Raw genomic sequence first — 18,852 nt, 5'->3', positions numbered from 1 at the left:
CTCTCCTTCCGTCAAGATCAGGGGTAGACAAGCTGGTAAACACGACTGTTCCCACCTAAATAATGCAGAATAATTAATTATAACCCTTTGTTCAGCTCTGGTTTGTTACAATATTACCAACTCTTCATTTTGGTCCATCAGTAAATTATGGACAAGGCAAACAGATTCAGATAAGACCAGGTCTGTAATCAATACTTCAGCTCACAATTTCCATGATAATAAGCCTGTTAGTAATGTTGCTTGATTAGGGCGTGCTGTGGAATAAACAATACTGGTTGCACCATGTGTGTCTTGAAGGCTGCCACTCATAATCATGTTGTCCGTATTCAGCTTGGCCAGACTGCTACCTGGTGATTCTGTCCGTGGTGAAAAATGGTGAAAGACATGCCCTCCAGTTACCTGTAGTGAATCTTTCATCCAGCAGATTATTGTTTTAGTCAGCACAAGGAATCCTGGGACACTGAAATACTGTGTAAAAAAGAGAATCTTGCCAGTCTAGGCAGTCTTTGTTATTGCTGTGATGTCAGTTTAGAGGAAGTTCTGCTATTGCTAAATGATACTCAGAACTTTTCATCCATAGGTCTCAAAGTGATTTATTAAAGAGAGTATTTTTGCGCCTTTTGGCTCAAACACATTAGCCATTATTCTGGGCCATGATGGGATTCTTCCATTAGGTGGAGAAATGGATGATACAAGTCAGGGATTTCTTTGATGCAATCCAGTTTGTTTACAAAGAATGTACAAAGTCCCGTTTCCATGAACACAGCAGGAACAAACAACAGCAGGACAAATTCCTTGCTTGCAATTTTCAAGCCTGCTTTCTGGCCAGTCCTGGGCCTCAAGGAGCTCTATCTCTTCTCCCTCTCAGGGCCATGCTCAAGACTGTATTTCTGGCTTTCTCGTGCTTTCTGGTTACAAACACACAGCTTTAATCAATCAATGCCCCATCCACTGCATTTACAACCAGTCTTCAGAGAAACCCCCCAGCTTCCATAGCTTAGCTTCTTCTCAGTCTGGCAATCTTGAGTGGTGGCTTCTGTTGTCTAAGCTGTGTTACTCCATAAAGGATCTTAATTGCTTCTTAAAGATAATAAAATACCGAATATATCAGTAGAGCTCAAAGCACATAACAAGAAAAGTCAGTATCATTATCTCCATTTTACAGATGGGAAAACTGAAGCACAGAGCAGTGACATGACTGGCACCAGGTCACCCAGGAACAGAACCAAGGTCTCAAAAGTCCCAGTGCTGTATCCACTAGGCCAAACTGCCTCCTCCTGTTTTGCCTGAATGAAGGATGGCTAATACACCCTGTGATGGCTTACCCCCCACCTTCGGGGTGCTACCTGATGTACTGGAATACCACTGAGTCTGCCCATTCCACCAGCCTGGGCTCCCTTACACTGCCCCGCTGAGCCAGGCCCTCAAGCCTTCTCTAGCACACACACACGTAGGGACACACCCAGCTGCAGAAAGACACAGAAACTGAAATCAGTACTGCATGGGAAGGCTTTCAGCTAAGGAATTGCCCCGTACTCGAGTGCGCACACCCTCTGGAGTGTAAACCCAAAATTATATTGTCTTGCACTGCACAGAAAACTGTACAGTGTAAGCTCATGCAATTCGCTCCCTCCCTCAATGTGGAGGAAGATAGGCACAACTTTTTCCCAGTTATGGATTCCCAAACTGGGCTTAGAGAAAACAAAAACAAGTGTATTAACTACACAAGATAGATTTTAAGTCATTATAAGGGATAGCAAACAGATCAAAGCAGATTACTGAGCCAATAAAACAAATCACGCAAACTAAGCTTAATAAAGCAACTGGTTACAAGTAATAATTTCTCACCGTAAATCTTGTTTTAGGCAGATTGCAGAGGTTCGTGAAAGCAAACTGCTCTCTCTTGCAGCTTAAAACTCCAGGTATTTCTCTTACAGGCCAGACACCTTTTCCAGCCTGAATTCAGTCCTTTCCTCCCCTTTGTCTTTGTTTCTTAGATGTTTTCAGCCATCATCCTGGACGGGGATTCAGTGAAGAAAGAACCAAGATTAACTCACTTCCCTGTCTTAAATAGGATTTACATATGGCGAGTATCCTTTGTTTCCCAGTTTGATTCCCACTCCCTATTAGTGGAAAAATACTAGTAGTCCAAGATGAAATCCAGTACCAGATAACATGATCACATGACCCTGCAGTGTCAAAGCAGCCATGAGACAAGGTTGTTTGCAGCATCCCAGGAAACTACTTATGAAGGTGGGAGATTAGCATCTTCAAAGTCCTATTGTTCTTCCTAATGGCCCATCCACGCCGATTGCATTCTGTCTGGTGGGCATTCCCCAGTTGTAAACGCACTTGTAATTGTTACATAGTCAATATTCCTAATATTCCTAACTTCAGATACAGAAATGATACAGGCATACAAATAGGATAATCTGTAAATTATAACCTTTCCAATGATTCCTCACATGACCCATCTTGCATAAAACACATCTTAGGTATGCCATATTCATATCATAACAATATCTCTATGAAGAATATGGGTGTAGTGTCACACACCCATCAATTTTAATGAAGTCTGCGACTGCCTATAGATCAAAGACTTGCTTGACGGCAGCCGTTAGCACTTTGCAGTGTAACAGTATTGTCTCTGTATTACAGAGAGGGAAACTGCAGAACTGAGGTCAGTGATTTGGTCAAGGTTCCACTGACAGTGGTAGAACTGGGATTAGAACTCATGTTTTAAATCCTAATCCACTAGCCACTAGATCATTCTGCTTCTCTGATACTAATGTCACAGTATCCTTATTGTTATTGCATTTGTTGGGAGGCTGTATTTGGTGCTTATGCAAGAGAGGGACTACTAGCAGTCTGCAATGTGGGATGGCGTGGGCAGGTGCTAATCAAGCTACACACGCGCACACACAACTGAAACAAAATCTGTGTAGATCCACTGGTAGCATATAGATCATTCCCTCCAAGATTCCCTCTTTCCCTTCTCACCTCCATCTCCAACCAATCACTTAACCCTTGTGCCATGTACTACAAAGCTCCTGAAAGAATTTGAGGCAAATGTTAGCTCCCTCTAGGTCATTGTGGAAGCAAGGTTCTGGTAAGGCCCCCATCACCATAATACTGAGCACCTAACAAACATTAACTTCTTCTCCCAACACCCTACAGGTCCCTGGTCCTTGGAGATGTCCTACTGCATAGAGAGCTGGGAGAAAGGAATGGCCACGCTGTTTGCAGAGGCATAGTTAAGGGGTTCTTCTACACTTGGGAAAAATGCTTATGGGACCAGTTACAGGAAAACAAAGGCATGCCAGCCTGGGCCACTAGCAAAACTGAAATGCTGTTAGCTGCTTTGATTACTAATCAAGTATTAACTGTTGAATATGGACCCAAACCATATTTAGAGCCAACCACGTCACTAACTTAGTTACAAACTTAGCTAAAGTTCTAGTGTACACATAGATTTAAGCTAGACATTAGGAAACAGGTTCTGTAGTTGTTTTAACAGTAAGAGCCACTGCTCAGTGGCTCTATCTTGTAAATTACTTTGGGATCCTTGGGTTGAAAGGTACTTTATGAATATGAGATGATTATTTCACAGCTGTAAAAGGAGAGACCATCCTTTAAGTGTTTTCGTTTCCCAAAGAAAACGGTTTCTAACATACCTCCCCATCCCTCAGACCGCTCTTGTGTGCGTGGACACACAGTCAGATTTAGCAGATAGAATTTGAGCCACTGACTGTGTATGAGATAAAACTTAATCCTTGGAAATGCCCTGGGTTCAGGAAGCAGGAAGTCAGTGTTACTATTTTAAAGTGCTGTAGGGAACCAGTAAGTGTCAGGCATGTGCTGCATGCAGGTTTGCTGCATGTTTGAAAATAGAAATGTTTGTTCTTTTCCCCCCTTCCCCTTCATCTGAAGCTCTGGATTCCAGGATATAAATGTTTTACCCAAGACTGTGTTCATATATACATATAAATCTCAAGTGTCAGTCATCAAACATGGATGCTCCCTTTTCTACTGTTCTGCCCTCCCAACTGAAGTGCAGCTGTGTAATTCTTTCAAATGCTAAATAACTGACTGAGCCTCAGCAGTCAGAGAGAATTTTTTATTATTATTACTAGTGAATTCAGCTCTTGCGCCGCCTATTTGACAATCCTGAGGACGGAATTTTCTCTTTATCCACACAACAGATACAGCATGGACGTTGACCACAGCAATACAACTTCCCCTGCACCTCTCCCACTGCTAGGGTGCCTTGTGCTCTAGGGAGTAAGAGGCAGATGGCCCACTCAGTCTCTGGACTCTCTGCTGGCATTGCCATCTAGAGCTGGGATCTCAAACACAAATCACCATGAGGGCCACATTAGGACTAGTACATTGGCCTGAGGGCCGCATCACTGACACCTTTTCAAATAAAGATACAAAAGCCCCGCCCTGCCCCCACTCCATCCCTTCCATGAGGCCCCGCCCCTGACCCGCCCCCATTCCAACCCCTTCCCCAAAGTCCCGCCCCTGCCCCGCCTCTTCTCTGCCTCCTCCCCTAAGTGTGTGGCTCCCTGCTCCTCCCCCCTCCAGCTGTTTGGCAGCAGGAAGCGCCTGGAGATTGGCAGAGGAGCAGGGACGCGGCGCCCTGGAGGGAGGGGGGACAGCGGGTGGGGGAGCTTGGCGGCTGCAGGAAATAACTTCAGGGCGGGGGACGGAGTGGGGAGCTTGGCGGGCCGCAGGAAATAACCCTGCAAGCCGCGTGTTTGAGACCCCTGGCCTAAACTTTCTCCCGATGTCTGCTATTAAAGTATCTGCTAATGCAGCAGCCAGAAGGGAGCAATGATCCTCATATCTATAGCTGATTAGAATCAGAGAGGAGGTGGATATTAAGCTCTTTGTGAATATGAGCTAAGTCCAAAGTCCCTGCAAAAAGGCATCCTGCATTCTTCATTTGCCTTGATAAAATATAACCTGTTTGGATCAGCTGTTTTAATGCAAGAATTGTAACATCTGTCATCCATGTTTATCTCCTTTTCCCCTTCTTGGAGTGGCTGCACAGAGACCTCCTTCCCCCCTGAATTACTTGGCATTTTCTTTTGCTTCCACCTCTGTTAGGAACAGGAGCAGCAGTTTTTGCAGTCATCGGCACTTCCTTGTCCCCATGCCCTGCAAGGGTCTTGTCTACTGTAGCAATATTAAGACCCGTAATTCAGCACCTGTGCTCCACTGATAATAGTAACAGCTGAAGCTGTAGTGCAGACTTGGTGCAGCTTTTAAAACCTGTTTGTGCAGACATGCTTAGAGCAGAGCTGGATGACATAGTGGTAAAAATCCCTGAGCCGGGGTGGGGGCACACCAGGATGGGGGAGGGGGGAGCGGAGTTGGTCCCCAGAGTGAGGGGCCAGGGCACAGTAGGGGATGGGGGTCAGTCACCCTGGAGCAAGGGGCCGGGGCACAGCAGGGCAGGAGATAGGGGTCAGTCTCCCTGGAGTGAGGGGCCGGACCACAGCGGGGTGGGGTTGGGGTTGGGGTTGTCCCCAGAGCGAGGGGCTGGGGCAGGGGCACAGTAGGGTGGGGGCAGGGGCACAAAGGATTCCCCGCTCCCAGGCGATGGCAGCACTGGTACCTATTTCTCTGCCAGAGAGGCTGGAGCTGGGTCCGGGAGCGAGTCACTCACTTCTCTCCCTCAGCAGATGAGCAGAGAGCAGCTCTTCCAGGCTCCAGCAGCAGCTGCTGTTCTTCCTGCCCTCTCAGCCTGGAGCCTGATTGCAGTTGCTCCAGTACTGGTGATTGGAAACTGTCTGGTCCCCTTTTCTACTGGACTTTCCGGTCGAAAAATGGACACCTGGCAACCCTAGGCCTGCCTAGGTTACCATCAGGGCCTTTAGGTCAGCTAGACATGTGTGTCTCTAAATGCTTTGTTCCCAAGCACAGTGGATTCACGGGCTAGTCTGAGTGGGAGAATTGTGGAATTCTGTCCCAGGAGAGGTAAAGGCATGATGCTTGACACCTGAAGGGGTGTCCATAGAGAACCCAGGAAGGAGACAGAGGTGCAGCGAGCCCTGTAACCCTGACAGCTTCCACCTGTGTTGAATTACAGGTCCCACTCTTGCCAGTGTAGATGCAGCAGAGAGAAAGATACCTATCACTAATTAATGTCCACCCTGAGGTACAACTGATGCCATGCTAAGACAGCACCATAGAAATGAGAGGATAGGAGGGCTTTGCTTTGCTTTTTCTCTTCTTCTGTCAGTCCCTATCAGTCATGTTCCCTCAGAGCAGCTTTCTGCCCCCACACAGTGTGAAAGCCCCAGGAAGGCTTTTGCTCAGTGACAGGCTGCAGATGCTGCACTCATAGGAGGCCCTGGTTGGGAAAGACACTCACAGGTCAATGGAGAGTATCCTCCTCTTCCTCCAAACTGCCTGTAGGATCACCGCAAAGCGAGGACAGATCGGAATGCCATTCAGTCCTGGGCTCAGCCATCCAGATTTCCAGACTGATCAGGTCTTTTAAGCTGTAACTTATGTGTCTGCAGGGAGCAGCAGTGGACAGTTGACTCTTCTTCCATCAAGGCCCATTTATGTATTTTTCTTTCTTCTTGGCTCAGAGGAAAGAGAGGATTGTGCCAGCACAGAGTGCTGCCTGCTGCCTAAACCTCTGCTGCTGTCTGAATCCCCAGGGAGAACCCCAGAGTAAGGCTCCTGGCTAGAGGGAGCTAGGGCAGATGATCTCTGCTATTCTGCTATCCCTCGACCTGTGCAAAGAGAGAGAGAGAGAGAGAGAGAGGTGAGTCCCAGTTATGGCTGGGGGAGGGGCATATGCGGGGCTTCTCCCTTCCCAAAGGGCACAGCCCCTGCCCACTCTACTTCTGCTCCCACCCTTCTTCCCTCTGGGCACTTTCTCTGTCCTTCTGCCTTCCTGCCAGGACTGCTCCCCTGCCCCTAGTCAGAGTTTCTTCTGATCCTGCATCCATCCCCCCTGCCCTTACAAAACCTGCTACCACCACAACACAAAGATAAAAACACCCAGTGCTCACACTGTCACGTCCCCTGGTGGGACTGCACTGGGGTTAGGTCAACAATGAGAAAAGTGCTAGTGTAGACAAGGCCGTAGCATAATAGCCCATTGGGAGCTTGAGTTCTCTCGCCATCACTCACCTGGGACCAGTCTAAGCCATACCTGAGACGAGTCAGTTGTCAGCAGCTGTCTTTGTGATTGCAAACTGTTGTGGGTGTCTCATTTAGTGGATTGGACTGCTGGAAATATTCTAGACCAAATTAGTCACCACAAGGCAGCATACATTTGATTTGAAGGATGAAGTCAGTTGTTTGAGAGTTGGGTGCAAGTAACTTGACAGTGTTTGTAGATGGGCTACGTGAGCCCCAGTTGTATGGCATAACCCGAGTGGAAAGTGTTAGGTAACTTAGATTGTAAATTCTTTGGCCAGGGATTGGGCCTTACCTATATTCTGTAAATTGCAGTGTACATTTACAGTTCAATATAAATGTTTTTGCAATAATAGTGAAAGTTTCATTGTTACATTGGTCTTAACGTACCACCTTCTGGCCAGTTTATAGAAATGCACTGATTTGATCTACAGAACAAACTGAATACTGTGCACTCTAGGTAAATATGAGAGCCTGTGAACTGATCACTCACATTGCAAGATTAATAAAGAGAAACTAATAACTAGCCAGATTAACAGACAGACAGTTCTGCAAAGCTGTACACCTGAGATGGAGTTCTAGTGCATGCAGGAGTCTTGATGGAGAAAAGAGGGAAAGCTGCTTTGGAATAGTTGGTGTCACTTACAGGTCCAAAAGAAATCACACTTATTATTATTATTATTAATTATTATTATTATTATTATACAATCTTGTCCCTGTTGTGGCACTTGACTTGGATACTTATGCTTGAGAGAGAAATTCTACCAGTACTTCAACCACTAGTTAATGTGCTAGCTACAGAAATCACTGGGTGAAAATCTATGATGTGTGTTATACAGAAGATCACATTAGATGTTCATAATGTTTCCTTATGGCCTGAAAATCTAGGAATCTTTTAAAAGCATTAACCACTTTGTCCCTGAACTGGGTGAACTATGGGCTTGTGTACATGGTGAATTAGTGTGCACCAGAGGGATATAAATTCTACTGTGCACTCAATGCCCCATCTGCCCCATGTGGACCCTGCTGGTGCGCACTAAAAGCTCTCCAGTGTGTGTTTTAATGTAGTACTGTTTGAAATTGGACTACATTAATACACAACTAGGAAGCTTTCAGTGCATACCACCAGGGTCTATATAGGTCAGTTAGTGGGTGACACGCTAGTGCATGCTAGAATTTACATCTCTTTGGTGCGGACTAATACATTAGAAGACAAGTCCCCAGTCTCATTTGGAATATGTAACTAAAATAGTAAATTGGATTAAAAGGTTTATTTGAGACTCTCCTTGCCATGTATCTTGATCTTTTGCTGCAGTCTCAGACAGACTGTTCTGCAGAATTATATTTCAAAGTAGTTTGTGTGTCTTTGCTGCATCATTTGCATTGGTTGATTAGTCATTTGACCAAGAAGTTAATTATTTTAATTTGGTGGGTTTGGGTTTTTCTTGGCTTGGTTGGATGTTTCTGTTTCACTATAATCCATTTTGAGAACATTAGTGAAACTTCCATACATTTGTACAAAAAGCATTATGAAATGTATTTGGAAAGTAAATTTGCTAAATATAAAAATCTCTTTTAGGTCTAGTTTGCTGGATTTTGTATCTTATAAATGACATTTTTGTAAGGCCAGTAAGGACCTCATCTGACCTCTTGCATAGCAAAGGCCATAGAGCTTTGTCTATTTCCTGCATCCAGCCCATTACCCTTATGCCCAGAGCATGCTCCCAGCAGCAACTTGAGATGAGGATCAACATGGGAGCAAGGTGAATATCATGGTTTATGGGTTATTGAGATGTTACTTTGTGCCCTCTATGGCTATTGCTGCATTTGGGGTTCTTTATCATGGCCCAAGGCGTACCATCTCAATAAGCACAACATAATGCAAATATTCATCATTATTAAACTTAGATGTGCAGGAAAACTGTAAATTACAAAACCAGCTTTGCGTTCTGAAACCTTTTCTTTAACCATGGAAATATTCACTGGGTTGTAATCAAACTGTATTCTGCTCATTCACAAACCTTTGATTTTGTTAAATCAGTATCCCCAGCAGAACACAGACAAAACACAAGCACCAGAAAGGAAGAGGAGGAGGAAAAGGAAAGAATCTCTGTTACTATCAGATGTGCGTGGTTGTTTGGTTGTAATGTTGTTTCAGGCCTGCAGCTGTGACAACTCCGTAGGGCAGTCTGATGTTGGTCTACTGAAGATAAGGTCAAGCTGTAATTCTGAATCAGAGATGAGGTCTAGTTGTTGGGAAGCAATTCACTTCTCTTTTCTGGTACCTACATGTGTCAGGTAAGAAGACCAAGACCCAATTTGGGACTGGCTAGAGTATGTTGGGAAAATCAAACAAACACCATGGCCTGCATTCTATAGGCTTTGACACCCGTTAGACCTGAATGTTTGAGCAGACAGAGAAAAAGAACAAAGAAGTAGCTCTATGCCTTGCATGACTGAGTCAAAGTGACTTCCATCTGAACCTGAGTCTCTCTGCAATCTGAAGAATACTCCACAGCAGGAAGATTATTTTAGACATGTACTATACATTATTATTTCTATAGATGTTCTGGCTGCCTATCCCATAGGTAAGAGAGAAAAGATAGGTGAGGTAATATCTTTCACTGGACCAACTTCTGTTGGTGAGAGAGAGATAAGCTTTTGAGCCACACGGAGCTCTTCTTCAGGTCAGTAGCTGTGATGCTCAGAATATGGGGGATATATGATAGAGGTCTATAAAATTGTGAGTAGTATAGAGAAAGTAAATAAGGAAGTATTATTTACTCCTCATGATACAAGAACAAGTGGCCACCAAATGAAATTAATGGGTAGCAGGTTTAACACAAACACAAGAAAGTATTTTTTCACTCAACTCACTGTCAACCTCTGGAATGCCTTGCCAGAGGGTGTTGTGAAGGCCAATACTATAATGGGGTTCAAAAGGGAGCTAGACAGATTCATGGAAGATAGGTCCATCAATGGCTATTGGCCAGGATGGGCAGGAATGGTGTCCCTAGCCTCTGTTTGCCAGAAGCTGGGGTTGGGTGACAGGGCATGGATCACTTGATGATAACCTGTCTGTTCATTCCCTTTGGGACACCTGCCATTGGCCACTGTCAGAGGACAGGATACTGGGCTTGATGGACCTTTGGTCTGACCCATTATGGCTGTTCTTATGTTGTTATGTAATACCTTTCCTAGACCTGAAGCTAAACTGTTCTAAATTGGGTGCCCAATTTAAGGTACCTACATTAGTGGCCTGGTTAAGCACAGTGGAGTTTCATACCAAACCTGCAGCAATTTTAATCTGAAATACTGAAGAGTCCATTCCCTACACTGGGCTAATTATTACTTAAGCAAAGTTCCAATACATGGATTAATGTGAATTAATCATGACAATTCTCGATAGAAGTAAAATAGCCTAAATGGCTTTTCCAGATTAACATCAGCCCTGTTTCAAATACAGATGAATTTCATTTGCATTCAGTGAATTGAGCACTAACTTCCACAAGGATTGCTTCATTTCATTTTAACAGTAGACTCTAAACTGGAGGCCAAATACAATTAAGCTTTGGGTCAACATCCCATTGCTAGATTGCAGCAGCTCTAAAACCCCAGGAATAGCAAATCCTGTATCCATATGACTATTTTATAAGGGACAATTCTGCCCCAACCCTTACATGGCTTCAGAAGTTCCCTGACACACCAGAACTGGTGTGGTTCCACTATACGGGACAGGGCATGTGGGTGGGACAGCATTTCAGATGCTGCAGAGATGCCCCGCCAATCATTTACCCAGAGTAGAAGTTCTAGGCCTGCTCCAACTCCAAAGCTACAATAGTTGTCACAGAACAGACCTGCTGCTGCTCCGTGGCTCTCCTGTTGTGACAATGCTGACCTCACCTACTTCTAGGAGAGAAACTGTAAGAGATTTAAGGCCTATTGATTGTCATCCAGGAGTTTTGGGGAATGGCTTAAAACCACTTAACCAATCCATGCGGGAAACCTGGTTTGAATTTTGTTTTCGGAACTAGATTTGTGTTGATATGTTCCTAGACTGTTTAAGAAATGATATGTTTCAAAACTGTAAAGGCATAACATATACTGAGATTTTTCAAGGTTGACTTGTTTTTAAATAACATTGAGTTAAAAGACTATGGAAACAGGACTGTCAACCGCACAGTAGCTTTCCATGAACTTATAAAAAACCCACAGGACTCTGCAGCGCAGGTTGTGGCTTTTGCTGACTTTGTTGGCACCTTGACCAGTGATGTCAATGAGAATAGAGGGAGCTCTGTTTCTCAGGGGGTTGGGTCCTCTGTACAACATTAATTGCTTGCAACCCACAGGTTAGGCACTTCTGGCACTAAACTGTGTTGCCTCCATTTGGAAGTTTACAGAACTTCCAGCTCACCTACTGGAGTGAATAACTGGGCACTCTCACTGATCATCTTAGTACATGGGACTTTGATCTGAAAAAGGTTACCCTGGGAAATAACCATCTACCTGCAGCACATGAAAAGATAATCCCTGTCAGAAAATATCATAATGCCCTATATAAATCCATGGTGCATCCACGCCTTTAATACTGTGTCCACTTCTGGTTGCCCCACCTCAGAAATGATATAGTGGAACTGGAAGAGGTTCAGAGAAGGGCAACAAAGATGATCATGGATATGGAACAGCTTCCATATGAGGAGAGACTAAAGATTAGGACTCTTCTGCTTAGAAAAGAGACGATAAAGGAGGGATATAATAGAGATCTATAAAATCATGAATGGTGTGGAAAAAAATGAATTGAGAAGTGTTATGTACCCTTTTCCACAATACAAAAGCCAGAGATCACCCAGTGAAATTAATAGGCAGCAGGTTTAATACAAACAAGAGGAAGCACTTTTTCCACACAATACCCAATTAACCTGTGGAACTCATTACCATGAGATGTGATTGACAAAAGTATAACAGGGTTCAAAAAAGAACTAGATAAGTTCATGGAGGATAGGTCTATCTATAGATATTAGCCAAGATGGTCAGGGATGTCAACCCCACTCTCAGAGCGACCTTAACCTCTTGACTGCCAGCAGCTGGGAGGGGAAGACAGGCATGGTTCATTGCAACTGCCCTATTCTGTACACTCTCACTGAAGCTCTGATACTGGCCACTGTCAGCCTGACACAAGTATGAAAATTCTTATGTTCTTAGGCCAAACTCAAACAAATGCCCAACAATCTAATGATAGATTTCACCCCGCTCCTCTTTATCTGTGCTTTTTCCCTCTCCTGTCATTGCTTATGGGTAAATAGAAGCTGTCATCATTGTAACTGGCTTCCTCAATACTGAGTTGATTCACTAAGGCCAGATTTACACTAGATTTTTTCTCACTGTAATGTCAGTTAAGCGTGTGATTTTGTTTGTTTTACAACATTTCTATACTGGCAAATGCCCAAGAGTGGACATACTTATACCAGCAAAAACAAAAAAAAAGTGTTTTTCCCAGTGTAGCTTATTTTGTTTCAGGAACTGGCATATAACTATACCAGGAAACCTTTTCTACTTTAGACTAAACCTAAGTGATTTCCAAACCCAGCACCAATGTTCAAGGCATCCGTGAGAAGCATATATTGCCATCCAAGTTTTCCAAAGCAGTCTATAGTTCCCTTGTGTATGGTACTGGCACTTAAGTTGTTTGTTATATGCAATGAAAATCCAAGCTTTTACATTGAGTCAATTTTTCAGAGCAATAATCCTATTCAGAACACTCTTCACTTCAAGTGATTTAATGCCTTCAAGAGCTTCTTCCTACCTATGTGACACTAGTGCTACCAAATCCGTGAAGAGCCGTGAAGGCATCAATTCCTCAAGCTCCTGCGAGGCAGCTATTTTTCCGAGGTAGAGGTAACATGACACTCTGTGGCTTCTAAAAGAAGAGAGTTCAGGCCCCCAAAAAATTAAATAGAGAAAAATTATAAATGAAGCAATAAAGCAAATCAATGACTCCATTCCCATGTAGTGAATTATAAGAGGCTTGGGGGACACAGCGAGATGTTCCATTTGCCATCTGCTTTATTGTTTAGTACCGTGCTTAGTTTATAATGCTGAAATGTGAAACCTTTTGCTGCTGCTATTTGCTGACCTTGTAGAGTCAGTGCAACAGTAAGAAACTCGTGGAAGGTGCAGTAATACAGCAAGGGCCCTCTACCTGGATATTTAATAGCACAGTAGAGGCTTTCCCCTAGACTGCCCAGATTTTTAGTGGCATGGCAGGGATGTTCTACCTGGATGTATCTGGCAATATTTGGCAACTGGGCTGGAGCTATGGCAGGATGCCTTCTGGCAAGGGAATTTAAGCACTTAAAAGACATTTTAATTTTGGCTAAAGATACACCTATAAAAGTAATTTGCTTTACAGAAACAAAGCACATTAAGCAAGAGAGACAAAGGGGCTTGATTACTTTATTTTGACTGCTTTTTGTTTTCTTTAGTGCAGAACTAACCCTTCTCATTTTGGATTCATTCTCTGTCAGGTCTTCTGCTCTCTGTCAGCAAGTCTTGATATATTTTGTGCAGTGGAAATATTAATGTGCTTAAATCAAATCCAGCTATTCCTCCATGGTGGTTAAGTGCTGTTCTTATCTGTTCAGCGAATAGGATACTCTTTTAGCCACACCTCTCAAAGTGTCACTGTATTGATGGGTCTCTCTCATTTTCAATTTAGAAATGCTGATGTTTTGTAACTTGGAATGAAAAAATTCCATTTGTGTGTAAAAAAAAATGGTCACACTGATGCATAAATTAATCTAAATCAGAAATGGAGACAATCCCATTCAGTCCCAACTACCCCATCCTTTGGCCTGTTCAAGGTTGTTCCCACAATATATTGGTCTAATGACTCTAGTCTAATTGTAAATGGCCCATGTACTGGAGCTTCCACACCACTTCTGTTGGGAGTCTGTTCTGCAGGCTAGCACATCCAGTTCTCAGGAAGCTTTTCCTGATATTAATCCTACCATATCTTTTTCTTAATATTATCCCCCTCCACTTAGTTATAACCATAGAGACCAAGCTAAATAATTTCTCTCCCTGGCCCATGTTTACATCAAATATTTGTAGACAGTGATAATATTCCCCCACCCTTTAGTCCTTATTAGCCAAGCTACGCCTGTTTAGCTCTCCTCATCAGTGTAATTCTTCCAGCCCTTAAACAATATTCATCATTCTTCTCTGAACTCCCTCCAGTTTGGCAACTGAACACTGTATTTAATTTGATTTCAGTGTAGGATAAAGACGGTTTATTGCCTCCCCTCTCCATGATATGATCTCTTTACAGATGACCGGAATCAAATACTAATTTGCTCTGGTTTTCACCTAAAATAAAATAAACAATGAAGTCACTTAAAGTTATAAAACTACCATTTTTTAAAAAAATAATTTTTGGCTGCATTTTTAGGCTCCTGTATCACAAAAGCAGCTTTGTTTTTAAAAAGTCCTGCTTATACCCTGTGGGAAAACTCTGACAGATCTTCTTTTTAGTGGGAATGCTGCCTGTATTTCTTTCGTATGAAATCAGGATCTCTGTTTGTCTACCACTCTCCACCCACCTGAAGTCCTAATCCTCTGTGGCATCACAGTTGGTTTCTGCAAGTTGATGGCTGTGATACCACAAAGGATGGATTATGACCTTAGATGAGAAATAAACCTCAGGACCAGGTGAGCTCTTTGCTCTTTCTCCAAGCAGTTATATGCTTGCTGGCTAGCCACTGAGGAGAGAAGCTACTTCGAGAGAGGTTTAGCAGTGTGGGGATGGGGACTAGAGAGCAGAAGGCCAGTTCCCACTGAGTTCAGTTTTGTACTTGGTAATTTAAAAAAAAATGTTTTGGAGCTGGTTTGGGGAAAGGGTGTGGAAGTGAAAGTCACTCTCTCCCCCCTGCCCCCCAATCCATGTATAGACCTGGGGCGGAAGTTTATTGAGTGGGCATGCAGGATCTACCACCCCTCCCAGGAGCAGGAACTGTGGTTAGTATTTGTACAACAGTTGCATCTTATGTGCAAATCTAAGACTAAGACCTGGTTGAGTGTGCAGGGTGAGGAGGAAATCTCCTGATAAACTGAGATAGTGACTCTTTCTTTTATAAAGCACTTCAAGATATATGGAAGAAAAACATTGTATTATTATTATTATAATTTCATTATTAAATTGGGATCTGAAAAGCTAGTTGGATACTTTCTTCTTCATACACAATCACCAGTGATCATGATAATAATGCTATAACATGTTCCATATGTAGATCTCAAAGTATTTTACAAGGTTGGGTAAGTGTCATTATCCCTTTGTACCGATGGCATAACAGAGGCCCAGAAATGTGAAGTGACCCAGGATCACATAGTCACACAGCCAGAACTAAAACCCAGGTCTCCTGACTTCTGTGTTCAGTTTAGTAGACAACAGTTGGAATCTGAATTTAGCTCTCAGATTTTGCTGATGTGGGTGAGGCAGATGGGAATCAAGCTCTCTCCTCCAAGGGGATGACAGCACTATAAATGCTTGTGTTTGTCTATGCAGTAAGCAGATGTGACACAGCAGTTGCCCAGAGTGCAAACATAGGTGGCACATAAGTGTGGTTTTTACAGTCTCTTTTCTTGCACTTCAGAGCAATGAGTTTTGCAAAGTACATAATCTGCATTTTGATGCAAATTTAAGAGGTAAGGATGTTGACATTTCTGTATGTTAAGTATGGTGAACTCATGGTGCAGCAGCAGATTATAATTTCAGACAGGATGCCCATTTTTGGGAGCAGCTTCTGTGATCCTGCTCTCCAAGCCAATGGACATTAAACGCTTCAGCCTCAGAACATTCCCAGTTGTGTGTGTTCTGTATATAAACACCACCACACAATTCACCACCACTGGGAGCCTCTACTTGGGAAACATCCAGGACTGGAATAGCAGGGGGTAGTGCAGGTCAGGACTGAAGTGCATTGGCAGAGCTGTGTATGGGGACCCCAGGTCTAGAAAAATAGAAGCTGTTACAGGTCAAGAATGGTGTGCTAGACTAAGAGACTGTGGGGAAAGCTTGCACAATACAGGCCTGAAATATGCCTTTCTTTACCCATTCCTACATCATTAGTTCACAGCTTCCCTGAGAAGTATTTCACAGACCTCTTAGGGCTGACTGATAATTCTCCACAAGCAGGCCAAGTAAACAGCCTTATTGAATGTCTCCTGTGCAATGCATGTCATTCAGGCACCTTTTCCAGTGCTTATGCTCTTTCCCCATGTGCTTTAATGGTAACAGCAATAGAGCAGCCGAAGCACATGGAGATGGAGTGGGAGTGGCAGAAAAAAGAGCTTCCACCACTTTCACTCCCTCTTCCCATTGGATTCAACAACCCAAAAGCACATGGGGGAGAGGGAGCAGAAGGGAAAGAACAGAAAGAGAAGGAACAAGAGAGAAAGGAGGAAGAGAAGGAACAAAGAGGAAAAAGGAGAGAAAGAATGAAAGGAGAGAGGGAGTAAAGAAGAAAGCTACAAAGAAAAAAAATTACAGGAAAAAAATGACTGCAATATGGTAGGTGTTTGTTTTCTCCTTTTTAGCTTTTATTTTGTTTGGGAGAGAGGAGGAAGGTACAATCCCTGCTATCATTCCTCTTTTCTTCATTTGTCTCCTGCTGCTTCTTTATACCTTTGTTTCTCTGTCCCTTTGGAGGTGACTGGCCGGTACCGGGTCCCGCAGTAATTCTTATCAGACTCTTTGGCCTTTCAGCCAAGTTGTTTGACCAGTTCCCTTGCACAGCATGCGAATTAGCTCATTTTGTGCATGCAAACTGTGGTGCCCACAAAGTTTCTCCCTTAGAGAAAAGAACTAGTTGGTTTCAGACTAATGGACTGAAATTTCCCTTTTCTCTCTCTTTTTCTCTCTTTAAAGACAATTCCTCGTCTTTCCAGGAAGATGAAGAGGTAGATATGGAGGCTGTCAACTGGCAGCTGAACAGCACCCCCATGAATGGGCACTCTCCTACCCCAACCACTGCTCGTTTCCCCAGCTGGGTGACTTTCGATGACAATGAAGTCAGCTCTGCTTCCCTACAGAAGCTTTCTCCCTTGAAACCAGACACCCCACCAATAGCAACGCAGACTGCAGATGTGAACTGTAACCTTGCTGCATCCTTTAAGAAGAGGGAGCGCCCCAGGAGCACGTTGGTGGACCTCACTAAAGTTCAAAAGCTAGATCTTTCCTCCTTAAATAGGCTGCCTTCTGTTGGAACACCCCCCTGGAGTGCTACTAACCCCTTCCTGGATGAGTCTCTGAGGGATGTCCAACCCTCACCCATCAACCCATTCAGCTCATTCTTAGAGGAACGAGATAGGCGTTCCCACAGCTCCTCTCTCTCCAGTGCTCCAGGACAAAGCCAAAGAGACTCCCTTATTATCCTCTACCAAGAACCTGACACCATCAGCTTCGATGAGTCAAGCAAAAACTTAACCCACACAGATGCTGTCGAGCAGCTCAAGCAGCTCCGGATTGGGGATCCAGATCACCTGAGCAGCCCAACTCTACCTGATGATGACCCCCTGATGCCATTTGAGGTGGATGGCACATTGTTGAACGTGGCCTCATCTCAGCCCAAGGATGGCTGGCCAATGATGCTCAGGATACCAGAGAAGAAGAACATCATGTCATCTAGGCATTGGGGGCCAATCTACATCAAACTGACTGCGAGCGGGTATCTACAGCTTTTTTATGAGAAGGGTCTGGAGAAGCCCTTCAAGGAATTCAAACTTGAGATCAATCATGAGATTTCAGAGCCCAAGCTCCAAAACTATGATGAGAATGGAAGGATACACAGTGTGCGGATAGACCGCACCATCTACAAGGAGAAAAGGAAGTATCAGCCTAAACCAGCAATCAGCCATGCAGCAGAAAGGGAACAAGTGATAAAGCTAGGCACTACTGATTATGAAGACTTCCTTAGTTTCATCAGCGCAGTTCAGGATATACTAATGGACTTGCCAGCCTCATCAACAGATCTGAGCACAGTAGGATTAAACTATCAAGAGGAAGAAATCACTGTTGATGTCAAAGATGAGTTTCATGGCATCTTGGCCAAAGGAGACCATAGGATTCTCCAGCACAGTGTGCTGACACATGTACATGTTCTCAGCTTCCTTTCTGGCCTCGCAGAATGCAGGCTGGGCCTTAATGACATACTTATAAAAGGGAATGAAATCGTTGCACGGCAGGATATTATGCCTACCACTACCACGAAGTGGATTAAGTTGTATAACTGCCGGTTCCATTCATGTGTGGATGAGGAAATGTTTAACAGCTCCCATGTTATCCAGTTTAATCCCTTGGATGCCTGCCGATTCGAGCTGATGCGGTTCAGGACTGTGTTTGCTGAGAAGACTTTGCCTTTCACTCTGAGAACAGCAGCCACTGTCAAAGGTGCTGAAGTGGAGGTCCAGAGCTGGCTGATGATGTCCACTGGGTTCTCCTCCAACTGCGACCCTCTAACTCAGGTCCCCTGTGAAAACGTGATGGTCCGCTACCCAGTGCCAAATGAGTGGGTGAAAAACTTCCGCAGGGAAAGTGTCCTGGGAGAAAAGTCTTTGAAAGCCAAGGTGAACAAGGGTGCCAGTTTTGGATCAACCAGCGTGTCTGGTTCTGAGCCAGTAATGAGAGTAACTTTG

The 18,852-nt window shown here is 44.0% G+C and overlaps 1 protein-coding gene across 2 annotated transcripts in view; it reads left to right on the top strand.

Annotated features, from left to right (window-relative positions):
- The window catches only part of STON2 (stonin 2), a 114,367-nt gene that overhangs the window by 79,685 nt on the left and 15,830 nt on the right, over positions 1 to 18,852 (top strand). For both annotated transcript variants that reach the window (XM_074956069.1, XM_074956070.1), the window contains one exon: positions 17,087 to 18,852. This exon is cut by the window's right edge and continues 73 nt beyond it. In XM_074956069.1, coding sequence (XP_074812170.1) covers positions 17,087 to 18,852 — 1,766 coding nt within the window. The remainder of the gene's footprint in view (positions 1 to 17,086) is intronic.

The sequence above is a fragment of the Natator depressus genome, chromosome 6 (genome assembly GCF_965152275.1).
Source record: "Natator depressus isolate rNatDep1 chromosome 6, rNatDep2.hap1, whole genome shotgun sequence".
Taxonomy (NCBI): Eukaryota; Metazoa; Chordata; order Testudines; family Cheloniidae; genus Natator; species Natator depressus.
Note: the sequence above shows the minus strand (reverse complement) of the source record. Positions and strands in the feature narration are given on the sequence as shown.